Source organism: Peromyscus leucopus, chromosome 3, assembly GCF_004664715.2.
Source record: "Peromyscus leucopus breed LL Stock chromosome 3, UCI_PerLeu_2.1, whole genome shotgun sequence".
Classification (NCBI taxonomy): Eukaryota; Metazoa; Chordata; class Mammalia; order Rodentia; family Cricetidae; genus Peromyscus; species Peromyscus leucopus.
This window is the reverse complement of record NC_051065.1, coordinates 70,267,510-70,294,636: the sequence shown is the minus strand read 5'-3', so window position 1 is coordinate 70,294,636 and position 27,127 is coordinate 70,267,510. Positions and strand designations below refer to the sequence as shown.

The following is a 27,127-nucleotide window of genomic DNA, read 5'->3' as shown; positions in this document are numbered from 1 at the left end:
GTCATGTAGGTATGTTTTCTTCTTAAATTCCAACAGTCCATTTTCTCCTACCCATTAAGCCCTCAAGGCTGAATTTGGACAAGTGCTCAGACTTGTTTTCTCTGTGGAGTCCAGAGAACTTCATAAGCCAGGCACTGATTGGAAAGCACTGATGTGCCATTTGCTTTCATTCCTCTGGGCCCCGACTGAGAATCATTTAAAGCCCCCCTGATCACTAGCTGTGCTTGGGCAAGCTGCTGTATGTATTCCCTCATTCTAACACTTGTCTCACAGAAACAATACTGTTTGGGCTTTTATTGATGAAATTTATACCATCTAATATAAACAACAGAATAAAATGGCTGCTGTGTTATAAGTCATAACCAGGAGGGTTTTTTTTAGAGGAACTATGATTTTATTTTCTTTGAAATATTATTGGTAAATTTTACCAAAACAATTGTTACACATGCCTCAAGGGGTGCATAAAGTATCTGTAGTAAAAATAAGACAAAAAAAACAATCTTTGCGCCTGGGCGGTGGTGTTGCACACCTTTAATCCCAGCACTGGGGAGGCAGAGGCAGGTGGATCTCTGTGAGTTCGAGGCCAGCCTGGTCTACAAATCAAGTTCCAGGACAGTCCGGGCTATTACACAGAGAAAACCTATCTCAAAATACCCAAACCAAACCAAACCAACAAACGAAAGTTTTGCATAAATGGCACGATGTTGATGATTTTAGAGTGTGGAATGCTCGTTAGAAAGAAGCTTACAGCTGTCTTGCCTTTACTGTTCATTTTGTCACTGAAGTCTAGAGGTAGTGAGTCATCTTGTCACCAGGATGGAGATTAGGGGGTAAAAGGGGGCACCTTCTTATTTGAGCTGTTTGTTCCATAAAGGGTGACTATACTGTGGCTAGTTTTTATTCCATACTATTTTAAATATACATATCATAAGGTATATAAATATATCATATATATCTCATAAATATACATATCAACCATATCTGGTTGCTGACTAGTTATAAATATTAACACACACAGATCAAATCATGTTTTTATAGTCTACCAAGGCAAGAACCAATTTTACTCTCTCTGCCTTATTTAATTTTCAAATTTCAAGGTTTTGTCTAGATTTCAGCTTTGCCACATAAAGAGTATCTGCCATATTCATGTATTCTGTAAAAAGTCTGGAAACATCACTATTTGTGATCTAAGTGAAAAGAAGAACCAGTGAGTTCTGAGTCTAGCAAGTGCTAACATTAGTGTGTGCAAGTTTGAGGGAGAACAGGATGCTTACATCATCTCAAAGGATCTCCCCATAAGAAACCTGTTATTTATAAAGTGAAAAACCAATAATATGACAATAGAGAAATGTGGCCAGCACTGCCCCAGATGGGTCTTAAAAATGATCAGTGGCAGGACAAATGAGCAATGTGCCTCTGTGATGGCCTGAGTCATGACAAAGGGGTGAGTTCTGAAAGGATGCTCTTTGATCCCTGTAATTTTGAAATAATTTTGAATAAGCAGTTAGACTGTATCTTTTTATGTTAGTATCTACGCTGAAATTAAAATAACTTCTAGGCTTATTTGAGCGTGTTTGTTAGTGTGCCTGCCATGGCAGACATGGAGCTCAGAGCACAATCAAGTTCTCTCTGCTTACACATTGAGTTCCAGGGATCACACTCAGGCCGTCAGCCTTGGTTGCAAGTACTTCTGTCTGCTAAGCCATAGCTTCTGTTCCCACAAGGAATTTTTTAATGGTGTTTGGTCACTATTATTTAATATGACCACGCTTTCCTTTCCTACTTTTTCTTGGTTTGTGAGATTTCCTTACACCAAAAAGCCTTGATAGTACTGTTCTTTTAATTTATTTTTAAATTTGGTAATATTGATATAATTAGCATAATTAAAAATACAAAAAGCCTATGTTGACAGTTCAGTAAGAAAATATTTGTTACTAAAACATCAGTGAAAAAGTACCTGTAAGCCTGAGAACTCAGACTTAAGATAACTCTGAGAATATGTGAAACTTCAGTCGATGAGACTCATCTAAAGAGGAGCTGGTGCTTGAGTTCTAGCAAGGTAACTCAGTTAAAATATACCATGAGGCCAGTGTTGCTTATTCTCTGTCCATTATCACTGGCAAAATGTATTGCAAGTTTATGATTTGGTTACTCGGGTGTCTGAACATGAAAGCTTGTATGCATGGGAGAGAGAGAGAGAGAGAGAGAGAGAGAGAGAGAGAGAGAGAGAGAGAGAGAGAGAGAGAGAGAGGTGTTTGTATGTGGGTGGTCTGTGTGTTGTGTGTGTACAGATATGGATGCCTATTTGCACTGAGCAGATGATAGACGAGAGCATCGTTGCCCTCTGTCATCTTATTTCTTTGAGGCAGAGTCTCTCCTTCAGCCTGAAGCTTCACTTTTCAGATCGGCTAATGGCCTGCAAGTCCCACTGTTAGTGCCCCCAACAGCACTGGGGTTACAGGCATGCTTGAGACCAGGCTTTCCTTGTTATGTAGGTCATGAGGATTTGAACTCAGGTCCTCATGATGTGTACTGAGCACTCTTAACTATTGAGCCATCTCTCCAGCCCCACATGAAGGGCTTTTGAAAGAAGTTATAAATTACATTTTTGCGAAAAATTTATTTACCTTCATTTTAAAAATATTTATTGTCTGAAATTACTTTAATTGTATCTAAAACATCAACTATTTATAGGCATCACTGTTGCTTTAAATAGGGCTTTATCTTCTCTGAGATCTTTTAGTTCTCCCTGTTTATTATATACATATTTTACACATCTGTTTGAGAGAAAATACCATCTAGAGTCTAGATTTTTAAGGAGTTTCATTAGGAGATTCAAAGAAAGCTAAAATATTTCACTGTGCATAAATACATGGTTTATACGACATATTTTTAAAAAGTCCTACATAATTCGACCTTGGCATTTTTTTTTTTTTTTTTGACATGAGTACTTGCTGAGTTACTCAGACTGGCCTTGAACTCACGATCCTCTAGCCTTAGATTGAGCAGCACTTAGATTGAGGCCCAGCTCCCAATATCATAATTGTACTAGGGACTACCAGTATTTCAAGATGACATGAAATTGCATTGTTTGCTGGAGCCTATAAGTGGTTTTTAATGTTCAAAAGAATTTTGAAATGTATTCTTCTCAGCTGCTGGCACATTTCACTGCTTGGGTATTTTCCACATATTCTTGACATGGACACACCACCTATAATATTGAACTAGTAGTATTGCTGTCTTTTTGTTCAGCTTTCTTCAACAAGGCTAACTAGAGCTGGCTATCTTGTAGGACTTAGTGATGTCTAGAATTCTTTTTATAGCAAGTTCAACTGAGTAACGTTATTTTGCCTAATATCTAAAAAGCGGTTAGATTTTAGTGTTGCCCTCTTAAAATGCTCAATATACCATCTAAGACATGCAGTACGTCAGAGGTCTTGCCTTAAAATTTTAAATTCTAGTTCTTATTTTAACTTATTATTTATTATTTAACATCACACATGAATCTGTTGTTACTAAATAAGATTAAAGTTAGTAGATTTCTAAATTACAGTGTTGGTGTTTAGTTATTTTGTAAGCTAAGTGTTGAACTAAAGCATAGTTAAGAAATGGAATGTTGCTGCAGATGAGATGAGTTAGAAAGTACACAGGAAGTTCCTTCCTGACTGTGGTTCCCTCTCTCCCAGTCACCGGAAGTGTTTTCCTTCCTGACTCAGGTTCCTTCTCCTCTCCCCTTCACTGCTAACCTTTTCCTGTTGGGTGGTAGGAATGTAACCCAGGGCCTTGTGCACGTTCGGCCAAGCCCTCTGTCATGGAGCTGTATTCTCTGCCCTGCATCTTTATTTTGTTTTTTAAAGGCCAGGTATGGTTCCCTGGCTCCTCCTCCCTCCACTTCATCCTTAACTACAGGCTTTGCCCATGTTCCGTCTTCCCCAATGAGGGCAAATTGCCACAGCCTCCTTATTTTCATGTTTTGTAATAACTTCTAGTACCTTGTCTTTATTTCTGAAGCAAATGATAGTGTCGACCACTTGGCATCTCTCCGAAGGTCCCTGTGCTTTTGGCTTCCTGCCGCACACATCTCTCCTTCCTGAGGTGTCTGCAGCCTGTCAGGAGGAGTACAAATGTAGGACTTTAGTAATAGCTTGGTGGCTATCCCACCTAAATTGGATATGACAAGCAGTTTATATAAAGGAGCTGCTTATGTTGTCTTAAAAAATTGATTTCATTCCTTATCTTGGCTTCGAAGATAATTTTTTCTCTATGCTCTTAATTTGACGTGAATTTGCATTTTGTTTGATGTAGCTTCAATTAAGGTTGCATAGAGTCTCTCAGTCGAAATAACTGTTACAGAAATTTATGTTGGGACTTTAAATAACGTTTAATATTTTCCTTAAGAGTGATTGGATTAGAAATCAGTAAATTTTGCTTTATGGGTTTATATCTGTTTCTGTTACCACAGATGTTTTATTATATTGGTAATCAGTTCTTGGTGTGAAAATGCCTGTTTTTCCATCAAAAGCTTTGTATTAACCACCAAGGTCCTTTCTTTGTGAGAGTTTCTTCCAGTGGAACATTTGGAAGAGCTGGGATCAGTCACTCTGACTTCACACCTGAGAATTTTCCCAGTAGTTCTCGCCATGTGAGTGTCTCTCCTTTAAAGGCTGGAACAGTACAGGCTTGATGAGAAACTAGTTTATCCTAGAGCCAGCTAGAAGACTTGCTTACACCAAAATTGGGCTCACACCATTGGGGCTCAATAAGCCAGGCACTGGAGTTGGGGAGGCAGTGGTAAGCCTGTTTGTAAACTTCGGGTTTCTGACCGTTAATTTGAGTTTCCTTTCTTCCTGAAAGGCCGGTGTTTGTAGAGCTTAGCCTGTCAGCACTACCCGGTGTCAATTGTCAGGTCATGTTTAGCGTGTGGAGATATATTAATCTGCTGCAGCCAGCACAGTAAGAGGCTGGGATGAATAGAAGGCTCAAGCAGATGAAGAGGGATTAACTGTGTGTTTTGAGCAAACTCTTCAATCACAGAAGCAGTGATTTTACAAAGGATTAGCTGCTGCTTTTACCAATATTGATTACTGATTTGCTACTCAGAATGGAGATGGCATAACTTGAGCAGTTGCTGTGGAGTGCGCTGTGTGAAGTGGACATCATTCATATTAATGGATTTGTCACAGGCATAATAGAAACAGACAGATTTATTACCACAGCAGTTGCTAGAACTGTTATGCTTAAGATTGTGTCAGCATATCTATTAAAACTTCAGGACTTTAGAAGTTTATGGCCTGGCTATAAAATTCATTTCCCAGATGGAATTTGGAATACCAGTTAAAGCCTGGCACAATTTTTAATGCATATTCACATGAGTTTGAAGACATTTAAGTTGAGACAGAGTGAAAAACCATAGATCATTTTGTTATTTGTGTAAAATGAGTTGAATACCTTTTCTCCAAAATGCTTGAGACTAAGAAATGTTTCCACCTTGTTTTCTTTTCTTTTAGATTTTGCAATATTTGTCCATAAGTAATGAGCTGTTTTGGGCCTTGGACTCAGGTCCAAACACGAAATGGTTTCAGTTTCATATATACCTTATACATACAACCCAAGGGCAATTGTGTGTAGTGTCTGCCACAGCTGTGTTTTGATGGCAGGGTGGAACTTCCCACATGTGGTACCGTAGCACCCAAAAGTTTGGAATTAGTAGCATTTTAGAACTCAGATTTTCAGATTAGGAATGTTCAACCTATGTCAACAAATTTAAATTCACTTTATTTTCAGAAAAAAAAATTAAAAACACTAAAACGTATCATGGCAGGTTTGTATGGAAATGCCAGAATGAAGCCCATTACTTTCATGTCACTTAAAAAAATTAATAAAGATAAAATAAAAACTTAAAAATAGATAAAATAACTCTAAAATTCACTAGTAAGAATTATCTTTCCTAAAAGAATATATTCTTTAGTCTTTTAAAGAGAACAGGTATTTTGTTTTGCCTCAGATATTTTCATTGTTACAGTTGGAAAAGTTTTAGAGAGTTGAGATTTGTCTTCAGGGGCAAGCTGGACAATTTCTACTAATTGTGGTAGGAAGGGGTGTGCTCCTCAGGGATGGTAAAGAAGTCTCACCTCCCGGGCAGAGTGCAAACTTGTGTGGATGTGTGAGATGTGGATTACTAAAGACAGCTGGCTCTGTGGAGGTTCTCCCAGAGCAGGCTGATTGTTTTCATGCTGTGTTATGGTCCTGTGAAGCTGCACCTGTATTGTCAAATCTCCTATGTTTATTGGTGTAGTTGTCTGGCTATGGTTTTAATAATTAAAATTACTTAAGATACTGATTTTATTTTCTATTTAAAAATGTGTTATGTAGAAATATATAATTCATGATTCTAATAAAGAGGATGTTTTTACCTTTCCCCAACAGCCTACTTCCTAGATTTAAGAACTGTGAACAGTTCTGGGTGTGCTTTTCCTGCATTGTATGAATACATAAAATACAGAACCCGTATTTCAAATTGAAAAGTGTGTATCAGTTTGTGTATTCTGTTGCTGTGTTTATCTCTCAAGCATTAGGGATATCCCTGTATAGTGTAGATCTTTCTATATTATATTTCTCTAGTTCTGCTTTATTTTAAATGCCTATACATTTAAAATAAATACTACTTTCTCTAGACAGACATTTTCATTTATTTTTCCTGCTACAGATAGTGTTTCTCTTGTGTCACATATTAGGTACTGTGGTTTATTTTGTAGGATGGTTTTTAGTTGAGTTCTTAGGATTCTTGTCTACAGGACCTCATGAAGGCACAGTCTCCTCTCGCTCTGTCCACTGTTGATAGTGCTTGCCAGTCCCATAAGTTAAATGGTGGAATTCCATGGTAGTGTTTAGTTGGAGAGATGCTTGATTGCCTATTGAGTGGTATCTAGCAAACCCTGCCCCAGATGCTAATCTGAAGGCAGTTGTGATTTCTGAACTTCTGGAGTAAACTCAGCAGTAAAGGTGGGAGTCCTGAGGCAGGATAGCAAGTCATTACATCGGCTGTGTTCTCATTCTGAATTGCTTCAGATTTTTAACCTATTTTTCTGTTGATCTGTTTATCTTTTTCTTAAGTATCTGCAGGAATTCATGTGGCATCTATGCAAATATTTTCCCCCATAAACATTATCTGAAAGAGTCATCATTTGATAAACTAATGCTTTTACCAGTTACTCATGTGTGGAATTATAATATCATACCCGTTTTCTTAGATTGGTAACAGATAAGCAAACCAAATATTAAATTGTAATAGCAGCATCTGCTGAAGAATTTGTGAGGTTCTTTTTTAAAACTTTTTTACATTTTCAATGTTCATTAGAACTTGGTTGTGTGAAATATTTTTAAAAATTCATTTTATGTGCATTGGTGTGAAGGTGTCAGATCTCCTGGAACTGGAGTTACAGACAGTTGTGAGCTGCCAAGAGGGTTCTGGGAATTGAGCCCGGGTCCTCTGGAAGAACAGCCAATGCTCTTAACTGCTGAGCTATCTCTCCCGCCCCAGTTGTGTGAAATTTAAGATTGCCTAGGTGAAAACTTAATTCAACTAATTGGTTTAATTAATTAATGACTTATCTTAATATTAAGAAAGTGGAGAATGTATTATTTATATAAATTTATATAACTTCTATTTTCATTGAGAATATGCATCGTGGTCCATACAGATATGATTTAATTACAGCCAAATTCTTGGAAAAATATATAATAGAGTATTGTATCTATCACCGTTCTTAGTTGATTTGGAATAAGTCACGGTCCATATTTGCTCAGGGGATTTGAGTGAGTGCATATTCTTTGGCTTTTTGAGAGATTTGTGAGTGGTGAGTAGTCAGAGTTGACTCTGCCCCTCCTCCAGTGTTTTCCCAGAGGAGCCCCAGAGCTTTCCCTGGGCATGGCTTTCAAGTGAGGCTGACCACCACTGTTTACATGAAGCCACATTGTTGTCACCTGGCACATTAGCAGATACTGCCACTTTCCTAGGTGTTAGCTCTGGCATCGTTGTTTGAGCTAAAAAGTTAACCCTTTGTGCTGAAGTTGTTCTGGTCTGAGAGCTCTTAACCAGGGCCCTAAGGGAAGATAGTCCACACAGTAGACACATCATCATTGCTTTCTAATGTCTTCCTTGGGATAAATACCAGTGTCTGCACTGGGCATTTGATAAGCATATCATGAATATTCAGTTTCAAGAAAAACGACAAAATTAGTTGACTAAAAACGGGCACTTTTCAGGCTGTCTTCTGTTTCAGTTTCTTTTTCTTGTAGTTCTTGCTTCACGTTGGTGACTGAAAAGTTTAAACGTGATTGGAGCTGGGCGTGGTGGTACACACCTATAATCCCAGGACTTAGCAGGTTGAGGCAGGAGGATCTGGACTTTGAGGCCTCAAACTTGAGCTTGGGTCAGGGTGGAGTACGTTGTCGGATCCAGTCGGAAACTAGAGCAAAGTGCACAGCTGCGTTGGAGTGTTTCTCACTTTAAAGTCCTTAAGGTGGCAGAAAAGTGTCACCATGGCTCTTGGCTTGTCCATCTGCCTGTCCTCCAGCTGTTTCATTCTGGTCCCTTCTGAATTTCATGACTTCACCAGTTCAATAGCAGCTAATCGCGAACAGCTCAAAGAAAGAATGGGAACTGCATCCCTTATCCCATCTCCGTGTCTGGTGCATTTCGGGTGTTCAAAAGGGTTTGATTAGTGAATTGGTATTTATTTGTATCTGTACATATATTACATGTATATATGTATAATTTTTTATTATGTCAGTCTCTCAGACCATTGTTGAAAGCTGTACTAAAGACTTTTAAAATTATTCTTCTTACTCAAAGCTAATCTGTAAAATTTATCTCTTGCATCATCAATTCAATGTTCTTTCAATTTTGTGTTGAAAATGTTTATAGAACATTTTCTACAAATTCCATAAACAAGTTTTTAAAAGATGTTTTTTCATTATGTCAGTGCTTCAGTGAAAGGGTATGTGCGTGTGGGTGCAGGTGTTCTCACAGACTAAAGGTGTCCGATGTCTGGAGCTGGAGCTGCCCCAAGCAGGGTGCAGGGGACTGGATTAGGATCCTCTGCAAGAGCAGTACATGTTTTTAATTCCTGACCAGGTATTCCACAGTCAGTCCCATGTGTGGCTGCTTACAGGTATTCTACAGTTAGTCCCACACGTGGCTGCTAACAGGTATTCCTTTTAAAGGCAAGGCTAGAATGAGAAGTAAGCTTCTGCTGGGCTTTTATTTCCAGGTTCTAGAAAAGCACACTGAAAGCATCTGCTGTAACAGTGAAGGTTTAGTTGGTATTCTCTGGTAATACACTATTCCGTGGCTAGTAATACTTTATACTTCCAGTTACATAATGCCACGGAAAGGATTTGGCATTAGATCAGTCTCAGGAAAATGTGCTATGCATCTGTTCAGATGAAACAGACATAGAGTTCAGAGTTGTACAGGCTAACTAAATATGCTTGCTCATGCTTGTAGTTCTAGTGCTAAGGAGGCTGAGACAGGAGGATTCGCATGATTTCAAGGACAGTCACTACTTCCAGGCCAGCCTAGGCCACCAAATGAGGCCCTGTCTCAAAAACCAAAACAGGTTGTTGGTGGCTTATGCCTTTAATTCCAGCACTCATAAGGCAAAGGCGAGTTCCAGGCTAGTGAGACCTTGTCTCAGAACAGAACAAAAATCACTCACAAATTTTATGAGCTGAGATTGACATGGTTGTTAAAGGGTTTTGACCAATTGCTGATTTGTTTTGTATTAAGATAATATCCATCCAAGCTTATGTCCCTGTGAGGGCATTAAAAATTATAAATGTAATGTAAATGTGAATTTATAAGTGAAAATGCATCCACTGTATCCCTGCATTGAGATAGTTAGAGAATATGGCTTTTGACTTAAGCAGCAATATTAGAGGATTGTCTGGCTTCTTGCAGGGAACATGCAAGCTTCTGCTTGGGATGTAATGCTTACTGAAAGTTAGACAAGGCAAATGGTGTTTGGAAGCATGGTCTGGACAAAGTGCAAGGCGTCAGCCATGATCTGCTGTAGTCTTACTCTTGAGTTTAATAAAGCTGTTTGGGAGGAGCTACATGCCTGGGCTGCCTGGGGTTTCTACTCCACAGAGATTTTTTTTTTTTTAACTGAATTTTGCTTTGGTATTAGTTGTTGGTCGGATATGAATGATGTTATATAAAACAGTCCTTTGAAGTATTTGTTTTATATACTGTGAAAATGCTGCTGAGGACATTGAAAACACATGGAGAAATTCCTTTCTCATTTTAGTACCAGGAACCAGTTGTGTATCCTTAGGAGATGGTTACCTTATGGGCAGAGGCTCAGAAAATTTGTATTTCCTGCTTCGTGTTGATGACTAAAGCTTAGGGCTGAATTTTGGCCTTTTTCTGATAAATATAGATGACATTTGTAGTTCCAGTTCATTTTGATCTGGTGTTTAATAATTAAGACAATTAAACCAGAAAATTGCAAGAAGAATATGTACACTTCCCACTACTATTCACCCGGATTCCGTAACTTCAACATTTCTCTATGTAGTGATTCGCTCCCTGCCCCACCTCTTCCACATCAGTTCGCCCTCCTAAATGTGTCATGTACTGATGGCTACAAGTACTTTGTTTGTGTATGATGTAAAATATTACTGAACTAATAGTAAAAATAACTAAGGATGCATGAATTTCATACCCATGTTGGTCAAAGAGAATTATGTGAGGTCCTTTTGTTACGTGAAAAGACTACATTATGTGTGTGAAAAAAGGGAGGGCAGGAAAAACACACATAAACCCCTGGTGGGGTTTTTATTTGTTTTTTTGTTTTTTGTTTTTTTTTTAATTTTTTTTTTTTCCAAGACAGTGTTTCTCTGTGTAACAGCCCTGGCTGTCCTGGAACTCACTGTGTAGACTAAGCTAGCCTCAAACTCACAGAGATCCACCTGCATTGGCCTTCCGAGTGCAGAGATTAAAGGCATGCACCACCCAGCCCGGCTTTATTATTATTATTTTAAGGAAGATGCTTCAAGCCAACAGAACTGCTTTGAAAAGCAAAAGAGGGGAAATGCCACAGAGGGGTTGCCTTCTTAGGGGAGCAGGTCGTGAGTAGCTGAGCATGACAATAATCAGGACTGGTTTGCTCTAATAATCAAGTCCACTTTCCAAGTGATCAGAGTAGAGCTGTGAATAGACTCCTAACTGAGCCCTGTTTTACTTTTTATAAAATAATTTCATGCTTGATTATTTTCAAACTACATATTTATTTTTACTTTAAAAAAAAAAAAAAACCAAGCTAACAAACTTACTGTAACCACCTCTTACTCCTGAGATTGATTTGGAAATTGCAAATAGGATGACAGCTGTTTTTTTTTTTTTTTTAACCAGTTCTCTTTCTTTAAAGCAAATCCAAAACCATAAACTAACTGTACTATGCTTGATTGGTATAACTCTGTACTTTGCTCTCTCTGGTCCTACCAACCCAAACCTGTGTGTGTATATAACAGGAAAAATAAATGAATAAAACAAATGCTTAAAATGTTAGAAATTATAAAAGTTACTAATTTTCTTAGATTTTAAAGTTTTGTAACTTAAAACACAAACATGAAATAGTTGTAAAAATAAACAAATCATCCCATGACCTGTATGAAAATAAAGCATGGGCAAATAGGACGAGGAATTAAGTCCAAATTGTGTATAATTTCTTCTAATCAGTTGGCCGGAGGGATCTGCATACAGAAAAACCTCCTTTCCATCCAAAAATACAAGTTTTCCCTTTACTGATTTGCTTATGTTTATCTATTTCTAAACTAACATGGAAGTTTTTAAAAAGCTATGCATCTTAGTTACTTTTCTATTGCTGTGATAAGACACCATGACCAAGGCAACATATAGAAGAGTTTATTTGAGACTTACAGTTTCAGAGGGTTAGAGTCCATGACCATCATAGCAGGGAGCATGGCAGCATGCAGGCATGGTGCCGGAGCATAGCGGAGAACTCGTATCTCGAGACACAACCATAAGGTAGAGATAGCTAATTGGGGATGGATGGGCCTTTCAAACCTCCAGGCCCACTCCCAGTAAGTCACCTTCTCTACAAGGCCATACCTCCAAATCCTTCCCAAACAGTTTCACCAACTGTGGAACAAATATTCAAATATATGAGCCTATGGGGACCATTCTCGTTCATATGCTTGGGGAGCAAAACTGCCCTACTGTCTTAAAGAAGATGGAACAGATACTCTAGGATCTTATGTGCATGACAAATTGCAAGTATCCTACTGTTAAGGCATTGATGTTAGATAGTCATGATTCCTTTAGTGTCACAGAGTAATAACACCTTCTATAGATGACATTCTTTTATTACACCAATGGTAGAACATAGCATTTCAGAAAATAGGTTTTATAAGCTTTGCAAGATAGACTTGACATCCTGGCTATACTTACTGTGACCTTGATTTCCTGTTGGTAACAGAACTAATGTTGAGGTTGTGGTTGAATGAAATGAGATGATGACAATATTGTGCTTAATTTGTGGTCAAGCCTCAATAAATGTTAGCTGTAGTTACTGCTTCAGTGAACTGTGCTGCTATTTGTCACCATGCTATGGATAGTGGGATGTTGTTTTTAATGAGTGAATTTTGTAATGTGGAGATGTGGAGAAGGTTGTGTTTGATGTAGAATAGCATGTTGTGCTCTGACTTTTATACATGAACAGCTGGCCTTTAAAATAGCTTTGACAGTTTTTCAGTGAAGGTCAATTTTATTTTCATACTGTCTACTTTAGGTAATATTCAGGAGAAGATACATAATGCACACTAATAAATAATTGGCTAATAAGTTAATTGAGATATGGTTTCATTTCTCCTAATCAGTATAATAAGGGACTTGTTTTTTCATGTAGCAGTTGTTCCTCTTACTGATATCTGTAGATGGAATGGAAATAAAAGTGCTTAGCTTTCCACCCGGCACGGTGATTGTAGCGTTGGTTCTAGCCTCTTCTACATAACCTATTCCAAGCCAGCCTGGGTTAGACTCCATCTCAAAAACAGTGTTTAATTTTTAAGGTTTTATTCTAAGTGGTTTATGGCTTCAATTTTTGCTGTAGTTCTTTTTTTTTTAAGTGAAGAACAATGGATTTATTGTAAATAAGCTATTTACAAATAATGATAATACCCAGCCCTTTAAAGGGATTATCTTATGTGTTATCTTTTTACATCCCTGTAATAATTCTCTGTAGTTTGCCCTAAAGATTTGAGAACAAAAGGAAGTGAGATCTACTACCTCGCTTCCTTACCAACTGTTAACTAAGGCTCATGAACAGAGGCCTGATGTGTTGACCAGGGTTCTCAGAGCACTCTCAGATCTGTGCCACCTTCAGTGTGGCAAAGAAGACGGGTATTAACATTCCCACAATAATGGTATAAACGGAATTGTGTAACATTTAGAGTGCTTGTGGAAATTTTTAGGATGTGGAGATATAGTTGTAACTTAGGAAAAGTGTCTTCCATTTTAAACTTCTATATTTATTTGTTTGTTTGTTTATTTATTTATATTGGTTTTTCAAGACAGGATTTCTTTGTATAGGCTTTGCTGTCATGGTACTCTCTGTAGACCAAGGTGGCCTTGAACTCACAGAGATCTGCCTGCCTCTGCCTCCCGAGTACTAGGTTTAAAGGCATGCTCCACCATTGCCCAACTTTCGTTGGTGTCTTATACAGTGTTGGCTTTTGAAAGGCTATTGTTTTCTGAATTCAGGGTTGTTTTTTTTTTTATTTGTTTGTTTGTTTTTTGTTTTTGTTTTTGTTTTTTCCCCACAGAGCAAATGGTTAAGATACAGGCGTGTAATGGGGCTGGAGAGATGACTCAGTGGTTAAGAGCACTGACTGCTCTTCCAGAGGACCTGGGTTCAATTTCCAGCACCCACATGGCAGCTCACAGTTGTCTGTAACTCCAGTTCCAGGGGACCTGATACCCTCACACAGACATACATGCAGGCAAAACAATAATGCACATAAAATAAAAATAAATTATTAAAAGAAAAATATATTAAAAGAAAAAATACAGGCATATAAAAGTTGCTCAGAATTTAGTCCATGTAGAAGGTGAAATTTTATTTAGATACTTTCTGTAAAATGTAAAGCTCTGTTACTAAAATGTAGCTTTTAGTTGACCAAAATAAAAGAACATAGGGGTTCCCTGATACCATGAACATACAAAATAGTAGTTTTTGTCTCTGAAGTGAACCTGCTATTTATCTTTAAGTGTTTGATTCTGTGTCATCATCCCTGAGAACAAATGAAAGATTTTTTTTGCAGAATTTACATAAATTACTAATTAGATTTTAAGATAAAAGTCATATTTTAACTTCTGTAAGAAACAAGTTTCATCTATTACAAATATCTTATATTTAATGGTCTATTTTTAGGCCAAAAAAAAAAATCAGAAATCTTACAGCAATCTTTAACATCTAAGTAAAAAGTTAATTTTTATGAGAGCGGGACAGCAATCCTATCTTGCATGTTTGCTGAAACAGCACTCTTCGGTTGAGGTTCTGGTTAGACGCTTGAGCATCCTCTTAATTAAGAGAAGCGGTTCTAAGTGGGTAGAGACAGGCAGTGGAACCCAGTGGGCAGTGTGATTTGGCCTGTGACTTTTTGACAGCTGCTTTCATGGTTACTGATGAACATACTTTATTTCAGATTTTTCTTAATTATTCTGGACTCTTGCCATTTGAATTTTATATATTTTGGTAGGTATCCATGAAAATTAATAGTAGCTACAAACAACTATGTAGCGTAAGATAGACTCTTTTGACTGGCCCTTGAGCAAATGCTTAATCACTTGGCTCATATTCATGAGCATTTCTGCATACATCAGCTATAGCATGGATGACTGTTGTCTTCTTTGGTCACACACAGGCTGATTGAGGGCATAGTAGAATTCTCCTGAGGCTATTGGAATTTTCATTTCATGAGGTAGTGTTAATAAAGGCAAACTGGAATTACCCCAATGGCAGTCAGTTTTTGCTTTGTGACTTTCACAGTGCTTTGCTACTTTACATAGTGTCCACTAACAGATGGCAGTCATTCTACCTGGGAATTCTGTGGTTCTAAGAACTGAAAAGGGACCATCTTTGTGTCTAAGCTGGGTTGTGAGCTGCTCCTGCACCCTTTCCCGTTGTTCAGTTCAGGAAGTTAGCACAGTAGCCTCTCCAGTCGCCATCACTGGTGTACGAACAGCTCATCCCTCCCAAAGAAGAAACAGTGTTAAGAAAGTGTGCTCTGGGGAGGGATCGTGCGAAACCTTTCAGTCACCAGGTAGTCTCCTAGAGGCTGCTGTTTGATACGTCCATTGAGTATGTGATCGCTTTCTTTTTGCTACCCAAAACATGGTCAGATGATTTCAGAGTCCAAATTACCCATGTAGAATATAAAAATTAATTTATGTGCTTACTTTATTTTACAGACATTTCAGGCTAAGATTTGATATAGAAATTAAGCCTTTGCAATGATATAAGGCAGTTCTTTCTGTGTTAGCTATAAGAGAAATCACTGATTGCTCTACCTAGAAGAAGATGTGGGAAGAAGAGGTTGCACGTTCGACATTTTGGACTAGTCCTCGTTAAAGCACAAGAACAACATGGGTATGGGTATATTCTTGAGTCTTAGAATTGAGACGGCTTTAGAGTTGATTTGACCTGAGTCTTTTCATGCTTTAGATGAGGAAACTTGAGTCTCAGAGAGGCTAAGCGGCTCGTGTCGGTCATAGATTTGCAGGAACAGGGTGTCTTTTTAGGATTTCTTTATTTTATTGTGTGTCTGTTTGCCTGTGTGTATGTCCATGCATTGTGTGCATGCCTGCTGCCCACAGAGGTCAGAAGAGGACGTTGGATCCTCTGCAACTGGAGTTGCCTAGGGTTGTGAGCACTTCTGAGGCCATTTCTTAAGAAAAGTTAGACAAGTATTCGTGAATGGATGAGTAGAAAAGTGTTCTCAACGTGGAATGAGGTGGTAGTCTCCAAAAAGTGAAGCCTTATATGATGTGCATCAAATATCAAACAAGCATTAAGTGAATTTTTTTTAAATGAGTTTATTTACCAAACGACCAGGCCTGTTTCCCGACTCATCATGGGAATGTAGAAGAGATAAGGGAAGCACTCTCTCCCTCAATTTGTGGACTGTGTGAAAGCGAAGAATTTAAAAGGATTTGGATAAGATCTTATTGTACAAGTCTTTCACTTAGATTTATTTCAAGCTTTTTTGTTGGTTTGTTTTAGTTTTTGTTTGTTTGTTTTTGCTATTCAGAATGACACTGTTTCCCTGACTTCTTTCCCAGTGTGCCTGCTGTTGGTATATAGGAAGGTTACTGATTTTTGTGTGTTAATTTTGTATCCCGCTACTTTGCTGAATATGTTTATCAGCTGTAGGGGTGTTCTGGTGGAGTATTTTATGTGTAGCACTATATCTCCTATAAATACAGACCCTTTGACTTCTTCCTTTCCTATTTGTGCCCCGTTATCTCGCTCTGCTGTTCTTCTGCTCTAACTAGGACTTCAAGCACCGTACCGAACAGGAGAGGAAAGAGGGAACCTCTTTGTCTTGTTCCCGATTTTAGTGGAAATACTTTGGGGTTTTTCTCTGTTTGGCAAGATACTGGCTGTGGGTTCTTATTGTGTATTGTCCTTATTATGTTGAGATATGTCCCCTGGTTCCCTAGATTCTTGGTACTTTTATCATGAAGAGATGTTGGATTTTGTCAGAAGCCTTTTCTGAATCTAATGAGATGATCATGTGGTTTCTGTCCTTGAATCTATGTGGTGGATTACATTCATTGATTTACATATATTAAACGGTCCCTGCATCTCTGGGATAAAGCTTACTTGATCGTGGTGAATAATCTTTGTGATGTGCTCTTGAATTAGGTTTAAGAGAATTTTTTCATCTATATTCAACAGAGAGATTGACCTATAATTTTCTTTTTTTTTCTTTTCATTTTTACTACAATGAAATGGTGTTTTCCAGACATGACAGGACAGTGCTTATATGAACTCACCAGTGGCTGTGACAGTATGCCAAGACCTGCCTGAGCTCATGCCAGACAGAATTCTCCATGGGAGATTGGGTGGGGTAGTGGACACAAACCCCCACTCCTGGCTGAGGAGCTGTTGACAGTGGATGGCTGCTGGGATAGGGAGAGTCAGCTTTTTAAGGGTGTGGCTCCTGGTTGGTCAGCCATGCTCCAGGGCAGACCCCACACCCAGGAGTATTTGGGCAGCACAAATTTGTTAAAAAAACAAAACACAAAGGAGGTGTGTGTTGATGTGGAAGGAGATAGGAAGGTGGTGAATATGATCATATGTAGTGTATGAAATTCTCAAGCATTAATAAAAATAGTATTTTAATAGAAGGTTTGGATTAGCCCATAGGTACTTTGTTAGTGTTGGTGGGGGCAGTTGATTAATGAGGAGTTTATCCTTAACTTTTTGCATTTCAAGGAAAACAGTCTCATCCTGCGGTGACAGTATTTGACTAGACCAAGGTTTGACTCAGTGAAAGAGCACATGGGCAAAGAACAGTCTAAAAACCTCCCTTCTTCCTTTCCAATCTAAACGGGAAGTTTTAATGGTATGAAGGCGGTGGGAAGATTATGCTAGCTGAAAGGTTTAGTGTTCATGTCGGAGACTATATAAATGCCAAGCAATAAAACGAAAATTGTAGTCAGCAAAGGAGACGCTCAGAAACTTAGCAGGGATTGCATGAAGTCAAGGTTGAACAACTATAAAAATGTGAACGATGAGGCCCACAATAGCATAATGACTTGTTAATGGTAAAAATGTGAAAGGGGTTTTAGGTTCCTCACAAGTCTAGTATTTAAATTGGCCACCAACCTTCTCATAAAAATATGAGAAGGAAATGAATCCGAGATGTCTGTTGTGAAAGGTCTTTGAATCCCTCTGATCCCTTGATACCTGTTCGTACAAGAGAAGAAACTGAGTGAGAAGCTAATGTAGAACGAAGAAGTCAGAACTTGTGTTGATTTTTAAGTCATATTTCAAGCTTTTTAAAAATTGCTGTGATCCAGGATATTCTCTTGATCCTGTTGGCGGTAAGCTGTGCTGAAGGATGAGGACACAAAGTGACCTGTTTGCTCTGCAGCGTGCTGGAGGCAGCCTTATTACCGTCAGCTGTACACCACCTGCATGGGGGCTTACGTCATTTGTAATCCAGTTCAGGGGGTCCCACACCGTCTTCTGTCCATCAGTGTTATTGTGCACATAGTGCACAGACATACATGGAGGCAGAAGACTCTTACACATACAATATTAAAAATTATAAAGTATTTCCCTTCAGAATAACTTGTTGTCCTCTTGAAATTTGGAGGACATTTAAATTTTTATTGTGTTTATTTGTGCATGTGTCCACACACCCTGTGGAGGTCAGAGAACAACCCACAAGAGCTGGTTCTTTCCTCCCACTTTGTGTCTCCTGAGAATCAAGCTCAGGTCATCAGGCTTGGTAACAAGCACCCTTACCTGCTGAGCCATCTCAGTGGCCCCAGAGAACATTTGTGTTATGGTAATATATTTGCCCAATGAAAGTACAAAGACTTTGGTCCTGCTACTCAGTGAGATGCAGGTGTTCCACCATACCTTAGTTAACTTAATGGTTGACCCAACTTGTCCCCTTAGATATAATTTCTGTATGATGTTTTAAAAATTATTTATTTATTTATTATCTGTCGACTGACTGTCTGTCTATCTAGTTATCACTCTTGTAAAGAGCTGGGGAACTTTCTAAGACACCTGTGAAGTTACTGAATGACTTGTCACATATTCCCATGAGTTTCTGACTTTAACTTACAGCTTAATCTTTAAGTTTTTCATAGAAGTCTACTGTTTGTTTATGCTACTTCTATCTGATGATCTAGTCTTAGACTCGTAAATGCCTTATATAAAATCCTAAAGCATAAAGCAGACTCATACCCTCTTGATTTAAGGTTGCTCTGTAAATTCAGATGGGAGAGAGAGAATTTGATGTGGACTCAGAAACAAATACTGTATTTCATTTTGGGGAAAAAATCACTTTCTCAGTTTATGGTAGTAAGAATAGACAGGTAAAAGTTGATGGCATTTAAATTCTTGAAGAGCCAACCCAATAGAAATGTAAAGCTGCATCTGTGGTTCATTTGAAATTCCTCACCTCTCTAGCTGGGATTTGTTGTGTTTATTTGTTATAGTTCTGTGTTTATTGAATATAGATTGAAAGTATCACCCTTTTGAGATAACTCAGCTGCAGCATATACTGCATCTGTATTTAGGATCAAGAATTTTTTTTTTTTAACCCAGGATTTACAAGAGGAGAGAAGGGAGCCTATGGGATGGATTTGAAGCAAGGCTGCCCGATCTGATTGAGTAATTGCAGCAATTAAAGGTACACTGAAATAATGAGATGAGGTCAGCATGCTTTGCCGAAGTGAATTACCACCGGTTTGTCTTTCTCTCGCTTCCTCCAGGAAACCAGTTTCCTCCAATTGCAGCTCAGGACCTTCCTTTTGTCCTAAAGGCCGGCTACCTGGAAAAACGCAGAAAAGGTAAGCCATAGGGCTAATGACAACATGAAAGCTGGCTTTTTTTCCATCCTAAAATAAAATGTATTTGTGGCATACTCATGGAAGCAGTGTTCTCTCTAGGCAGCTAAAGGATGAAGAAAGTGTGGGTGACCTTATCCAAACATGAAAGGCCACTTTCGTTTTGCCTAGTGTTTACTAGCAAAGCATTAGGTCTGGCTTTCAGTACAACCTGGAGTATTTGTAAGTGATTCAAGAGCAATGTCCTACATCTTCTGGGAAAGCTTCAGGCCACGGCTGTGTTCTCAAGGCTGGAGTTTCTCACCATTAGCACACACTGGCCTGCTATGGTTCAGAACAGCCTGGCATCTCATCTGCTGTTACTCATTTCAGCGTTCCCTCTCCATTGGCCTTGGTAACTGTGCCTTGGCCAGGTGGTCTCCTTTCAGCACCAAAATAAAACGAAATCTGGGGGTGGTGCTATGATTTGGGGAGTGGAAAGCAGAAGGACTCTTTATGACCATGCAGCTTTCCTTGCTGTCACTGCAGACCTTCTGATTATATTCCACTTGTACTTTTTTCTTTTTAATCTTTTAAAGCCGAAAGAGGCAGTAGAAATGATCCAAGTCACCCCTCCCCTCCCCCTTTCCCTTTCATGACAAATTGGAGAAAATCAGACCTCATGGGTCAGCTATTATATCAGATACCTTTGGAGACTGGCTGTGTAGGGAAAGTTCGGTGGCCAGGCAGTTGAAACAGTCGTAAGTGTGGTGGCCCCATCTCTACTGGACTTTATCCATTGCTACTGCTTGTCTGTTGGGATGGGAAGTATGGATTAACGTCAGAGGTAAAAGGAAGCTCAGAAAGTGTATTAGCTGACCTTCCCTGTGTGGTAAGGAAATGGCATCATGTAAGTCATGTCTAGTATCTCACCCGCGCTTCTCCTGCTTTTTTGCAGATCACAGCTTCCTGGGGTTTGAATGGCAGAAACGGTGGTGTGCCCTCAGCAAAACAGTGTTCTATTATTACGGGAGTGATAAAGGTAGTGTTGGTATTTACTTACATCAGTTTCCTTTGCGCGAGCTTGCAACCGTTCCTGCAGAGTGAACGGAAGACAAAATAGAAAAAGAACTGAGAAGTTTTGAGAATTATAACCTAAGATTAATTTATAATTATCTTTCATTATTTGACAAATGCTGTGGATTCTGGACTGCCCTAAAACTTAACACACTTGTGTTTTTATGAATTATAAAAGAAAGTAAAATCATTTTTGCTCATATGGCTTTTCACCTTAGTAAATACTTATCATCTGGGCTACAGTTGTAGAACTTGAGAAAAATGAGGACCGTGATGATATGAGATAAAAATTTTTGAAGACAGGAAAAGTAGTATATATTTTTCATATAAAATTTAATGGATACAGTACTTCCTAGCCTGACTTTACAGATGCCAACAGCAAAAGCAGACGTGCATTGAGTTTGCTATATTCCAGCCCCTGTCTAAGCAGTTTATCTATCTACCTAAGCAAGCCAACTAGCATAACTTGTTTCACACACGACACTTCTGTGAAGTAGGCTCATTATAGCCTATTTGTTTACTGACAATGTTTTTATTAACGTATATCAATTGTACATAATTGCCACAACCCATGTGGCTTAAGTCACAGTTTTGTCAATTTCCCGTGCGTCTGAGGTCTTGGTCCTTGGCATGGCTGTGCGCATGTCAACAGTTCACATTTATTCAGGACTTCACTCAGGGGTCCTCCATTCCCTGCACAATACAGCTTTCACCACAACATTTTCATTTGTGTATATGACGCGTGGGATCACACTCCCTTCTCTTCCCCCCTCCCCTCCCCTCCCCTTCCCTCTACTCCCCTTCCCTCTACTTACCTCCCCTCCCCTTTCTTTTCCTTCCTCTTCTTCTTCCCTTACTTCCCTCTCCTTCTTTCTCCTCTTCTTTCTTCCTCCTCTTCTTCCTCTTCTTCCTTTCCCTCCTCCTCCTCTTCTTCCTCCTCCTTCCCCTTCCTTCTAACCCTCTTTTTCCTCCTCTTCCTCCTCCTCTTCTTCTTCCTCCTCTTCATCTTCTTCTCCTTCCTTCTTCCTTCTTCCCTCTTCCTCTTTCTTTTCTTCCCCTCCTTTCCTTCCTTCCCCTCCTCCTCATCCTCCTCCCTCTCCCCCCTTCTTCCCTTCTTGTTCCCCCTCTTCCCCTTCTTCCCCTCCCCAAGTTTCATTAGGGTTACAGCAGCAAGGGCACCTTACCAATGGCTACACCACTGAAGGAAGTGTCCCTCCCTCTCCCATCAACCATTAACTGCATACGAGTCTTCAGGAAGCAGGGCGCTGGGGGCCCCTCATCAGCTCTGGGCATATCCATGGGCCCAGACTTGTGCAGTTATCCCATTTATTTTAATGTTAGGAAAACAAAGGACAATGTCCATTCTTAGAGTGGTAAAAGGCAGACCTGGAATTTGTTTACAGTTCAGCTTGTGACCACTGTAGACCTGTGTTAACTTTCATACTCTACAACTTCATACTTCATTAGTATTAGTTAATAAACTTCATTTATTAACTAATGCACAATTTTAGTAATAGTTCACATAATTTTAGCTTTCTTATTTGAATAGGTGAAGCTGCAAAATAATGAAATTTTATATATATATATATATATATTACACACACACACACACACACACACACACACACACACACTTCTAGTTTTCCTTTTTTCCAAGGGAAAGCAGATCAGAAGATGGATATTCTAAAGTAGAAGCCATTGCTTATAGAGATAAGCAATAGCCTAGATGGTAGATTTGATTAAAATGTATTATGAAATCATTGTTTTATACAACGAATATGCACTAATAAATTTTTTTATAAATAGTGTATACACATATATATGCAAATTTGTATGTATTTTACACAAAACAAAAAAAAAAGTGAAATTTTTCTGAAATACTCTGTCCTTAGAGAAAATTAGAAAGAAATAGGTAATGTTTATTAGAACAATATGCAGATGAAATTATTCTATTTAAGATAAATTTGACGTTTTATGTAATACCAGAAGTTGGTCTCACCTTTTGCTGATTGGATTAATGACTTTGGAATGTAGTGGCCAGTCTGGATTCTGTCATTAGCATGTTGTCTGTAATGATGGCACCTGTGAAGTAGTCACAGTTTACAGCACTCAGACTTCTTCCTCCTGCTGTGAGCAAGTAGCTGAGGGTGTCACTTATAATCATCACAGGTCCCAGTGTGGATTACCATTATAGAAACGTAGTTTTCTATACTATTACGAGTTTAGATAAAAGTCTTACCATTTCTCAAAAAGCAAAAGTCCTTTTTCCATCAGACTCAGAGGAAGAAGTTTCAAATACTGTGGCTTTGGTTCAGTCAGGCTTCTCATTGTATGTCCTGAGGGTCAGTGATTACTAATGGCAATGTTAGGTCAAAGCCAGCAAATCTTCCTAAACCCTAAGGAGTGTTTGTATTGATATTTCTCTCCAAAGGCCAATGTTCCATGAAGAAATTCCGGCTAGAATCGTTGAGATAGTAAATTTCCATTTCTGTTCTTATTGCTAGACCTTATGGTGCTACCATTCTTAGCATTTTGCATTTTAAGTGCTTTGTGATCCATTTAGTTGTACAGCCACTTGTGTTTCAGAAGTTAGTGCTGTCACATCCCTTCCTTGTTGGCCCAAAGACCCAGTCTGAGTAGTACACCCTCGGTGCTGTGTCTTCCCAGTGTCCCAGGTCTGTGTGCAGCAGCTCGCTCCTCCCTGGAATCCCTGTCCCTTCTCTTTAGGGACTCTGAAAAAATTCTGCCTTTAGACATTTCTTAATTGCTTGTTTGGCATGATCCTGATTTCCTGCCACTTTATCTTTTTCCGGGAAAACATTATCAAATAGCATTTTAATTTTCTTTTGTGTAATCAAGTAGCTGAGTTGTACAGCTTTATTGTGCACGTGAACCATCACCTAAACTTTGGAAAGAGCTATTTTGATATATGAAAACCGTAAGCCTCTAAGCAAGTAGGATTGAGATAAATGGTTCGTAGAGGCCCAAGGCGCAGTTGGTTGATACCACTCACTAGGTTAAGCCATACTTCGTTATTGTTTGACACGTACATAGCTCACATTTTCTACCTTATTGTGCGTGCCAAAAACCATATTGACCTATCAAAGTAGTAATGGCTTAGAAGGAGTGCGGCCATCCTCTAGGGTATGTAATGCACTTACCTCTATACCCATAAATATCTCTGTATTTATTATTCATAGCCATTCAGGTCCTTAAGTAACAAATATATATAGTACATGTTTTATCACTTTGTGAAATACATCCATCCTCCCATCTCCTTCCTTTTCCCGTGATTGTCATGAGCCTCATTCATCAAGTGACCTACGTCCTAGATATTCAGATTCCCATCGAGGCATTCATTCATTCACTTACTCATTTATTCACATTTTATTTGGTAAACATTTGCTAGATACTTGGTATAATAAACAGTGGGAATCCAAAGATCCTTTGAGGTGCTCACTGCTTGAATTGTGTGACTATCAGTGAGAAGATAAGAGGCTATGAAATCGGAGGCAGCGAGTAGGCAGATAGACATAAATTCAATGAGGTATAATAAGTAATTTAAATGAAATACCTTTGGATCACAAAGGAGTGGAACTAACTGCTAGGGGCCTTTGGGGAAACCTGTGATAAGGACATTTTATTGGGCCATAAAGATTGAATAGAAGTTTACTGGATAAAAGCCATAGTTTTAATTATGTGTCTATCCAAAATTTGTATTTTGGAGCTACTTTCAAGAAGGTAGTGTTAGGATGTAGAGCATTTAGAAGGACCACGAGGGCTTTATCCTCATGACTGACCCAATGAAAATGTTCAAGTGAGCTCTGAAGCCCTCCTTCGTACTGCTGCCTCAAAGGGCCACAGTGTCTCTCCCTCCGGAGGATGCTGCGGCAGAGGGAAGACCCCGCCAGATGTTTAACCTGCTGGCACCTTGGTCTTGGACTTCTAATCCGCCAGAATGTTGAGAAGTAAACCCTGTTGTTCATAAATTACTCAGGATTGAGTGTGAGAGCGGTGGGCGTGGACTAACAGAGACCAAAGGGTGAAGTGGACGGTTCAGGAGGGGAAGAGCGGGAAGTCAGCACTGGGAAAGCCCATGGCTAGGATCAGAATGGGGAGCAAAGCTGGAGCACAGGGAAGAAGGAAGGAGCTGCGTTCGATTCAAGATGCAGACCGGTCCTGATTCCCTGCAAATTTCACTGGACCACCTAAGTATCTCACCTCATAGTATTTCATTTTTTTTTTTGTAGTGGGGGTTTAATTCCTCTCGCAGTGTAAGTGGGTCGTTGACTGGTATTTGGGGATTACCTACATTTGTAATGCATGTGTGTTTATTTCACTGAGGAAGATCTGATAAAGTGTGCTATTAACAACTTTGTCTTAACTACTGGGCATGTTTAAAGTGTTTAATATAAATTTGTTGAATGAATGAATGGTTTAGTTTTCTTGGAGAATGGTAGAAGCATCAAATGTGTTTAAGCACTTACTGGTTTTCACTCTTCCTTCAGTATTTTTCCAGTTAGGTATTTCACGAACTATGTCTGGGGAGCACCAGATATATAAAGTGTTCTCTGGATAAAAGAATTTCATAGATGAGTCATGTTTGCACATGCTGCATATTACATTTTTCTCTTAGAAATTCAATTGGTGTGTAAATACGCTAAAGGCCTTAAGAAATGCATGACTGTATAATCTAGACTCATGAAACTTTTTAACTTTTTGGGTTTTGTCAGTACTGAGGATATCTTGTGCCTAGTAGGTGATGCTTTACCACTGAACTACATCCTCAATTCTGTTAATGTAGTTTAATTCAGCAAAAAGCATCTTAAACATATACACTCACAGAATCCCCTGATATCTGAAGGAACACATATTGGACAGTGCTGTAGATCCTGTCTTTCTCCTTTTTTGGTTTTGACGCAGGCTCTCCCACTGGAGTCTAAGCTGGCCTCTGCAGGGTCTTCTTGTCTGAGGTCCCTTGCTCGTTTACAGGCACACACCTGGCCTGTAATTTTTAAAGTATAGTTTTGTAAAACTTAGAGTTAAGTATGGAATGTTTCAACCAAGTGAACTTCAAAAATTTTAACTGGAATTTTTTACTCACCCAGATTATATATAAATTATGACTAAATAGATTGTTTTGGCTGAGGTCATGCCTGTCTAACTCATATTTTTTTTCCCATTTGACATTTTGGGCAACATATGATCTCCATGGCCTTTAAAAAATGATGTTACTTCAGGTGCTAAATTAATGTATTTAAGAAAAGAAGACATGCATTTTATTGTTGCCCTTGCATTACAAAAGCATTTCTGTACTTAACCCTGAGCTCAGTAAAAGAGACAGTTTGTCCCTACTTCTGATTGCTCTGTAGCCTTTTCTATCAAAATGGCAAAATCTAATGAAGAAAGCTAATGTTCTTAGTTTTGAAGTATTAAACCTTTTGTTTCTGTTCTATTTTGTTTATCTTTAAAATAATATAATACCTGACCAAACTGAAGCCATCTTTCCTTTTGACTGCACTGTATTAGATTCAATCTGCTCTCAGCAGTTTCCTGTCCACTGACTGGCTCAGAAACCCCGTTAGTAACCCTGTTAATTTACCTGCCTGCCTTTTCACTCCCCGCCAGCCGTCTACTTGGCTCTTACTTCACACTTAGTTTCCTTTTTTTCTTTTAAGATTAAAAAAGAAAAGAAAACTCTTCTTTCAAGGGCCACTCCAACTTGGTGGTGGTGCTGAGGGAGGGGTAGGACAGTAAATAAGAAGGTCCAGCAAGCTTCAAGTAGAGCAGTTATACCGTTGGCTCCTTGAAACTCAAATTTCTAGCAAATTTTAAGTTCTAGTGCTTAGATATTTCCCTGTGGATTTCCTCGCCTCCTTCTGAACACCACCACCATCCCCAGACCTCTTCTGGTTCCTGAATACTTTCACAGTGTAGAACTGCTAAAGTGGCTGACGAAAATTTCTCCCAAGACTTGACATAGAAAACCTCAATAAGAGATAATCAGGCATTTATATTCACTGTAGTGAATGAAACTCTAACTTGGCCTTTATCTTCTGTAGACAAACAACAGAAAGGTGAATTTGCAATAGAGGGCTACGATGTCAGAATGAATAACACCCTCAGAAAGGATGCAAAGAAAGATTGCTGTTTTGAAATCTGTGCTCCTGATAAACGTATCTATCAGGTTGGAATTTTTATGTTGCCTTAAAATTAACTTGATAAGATGTTCTGATTTCATTTATAGAGACATTAGTGTTTTATTAAAACAGCTTTCCTTGACAAAGTAATAATAAAAATAGTATTTTGTACGTTGAACATTCATATAAAGAGGAAATACATTTAAAAATTTTTGATCAGTTCAAGTGATATATCCTTGCAAAAGAGCAAATGAATTTGTAATTTATCAATTACATCACATGTAACATTTTATATCTACTTTAATAGAACTGT

The 27,127-nt window shown here is 38.7% G+C and overlaps 1 protein-coding gene across 2 annotated transcripts in view; it reads left to right on the top strand.

Moving 5' to 3' along the window:
* Skap2 (src kinase associated phosphoprotein 2) overlaps positions 1–27,127 on the top strand; it is a 162,798-nt gene that overhangs the window by 83,905 nt on the left and 51,766 nt on the right. For both annotated transcript variants that reach the window (XM_028864148.2, XM_037203754.1), the window contains exons 5-7: positions 19,544–19,621; positions 20,556–20,639; positions 26,737–26,861. In XM_028864148.2, the coding sequence (XP_028719981.1) occupies positions 19,544–19,621; positions 20,556–20,639; positions 26,737–26,861 (287 nt within the window). The remainder of the gene's footprint in view (positions 1–19,543; positions 19,622–20,555; positions 20,640–26,736; positions 26,862–27,127) is intronic.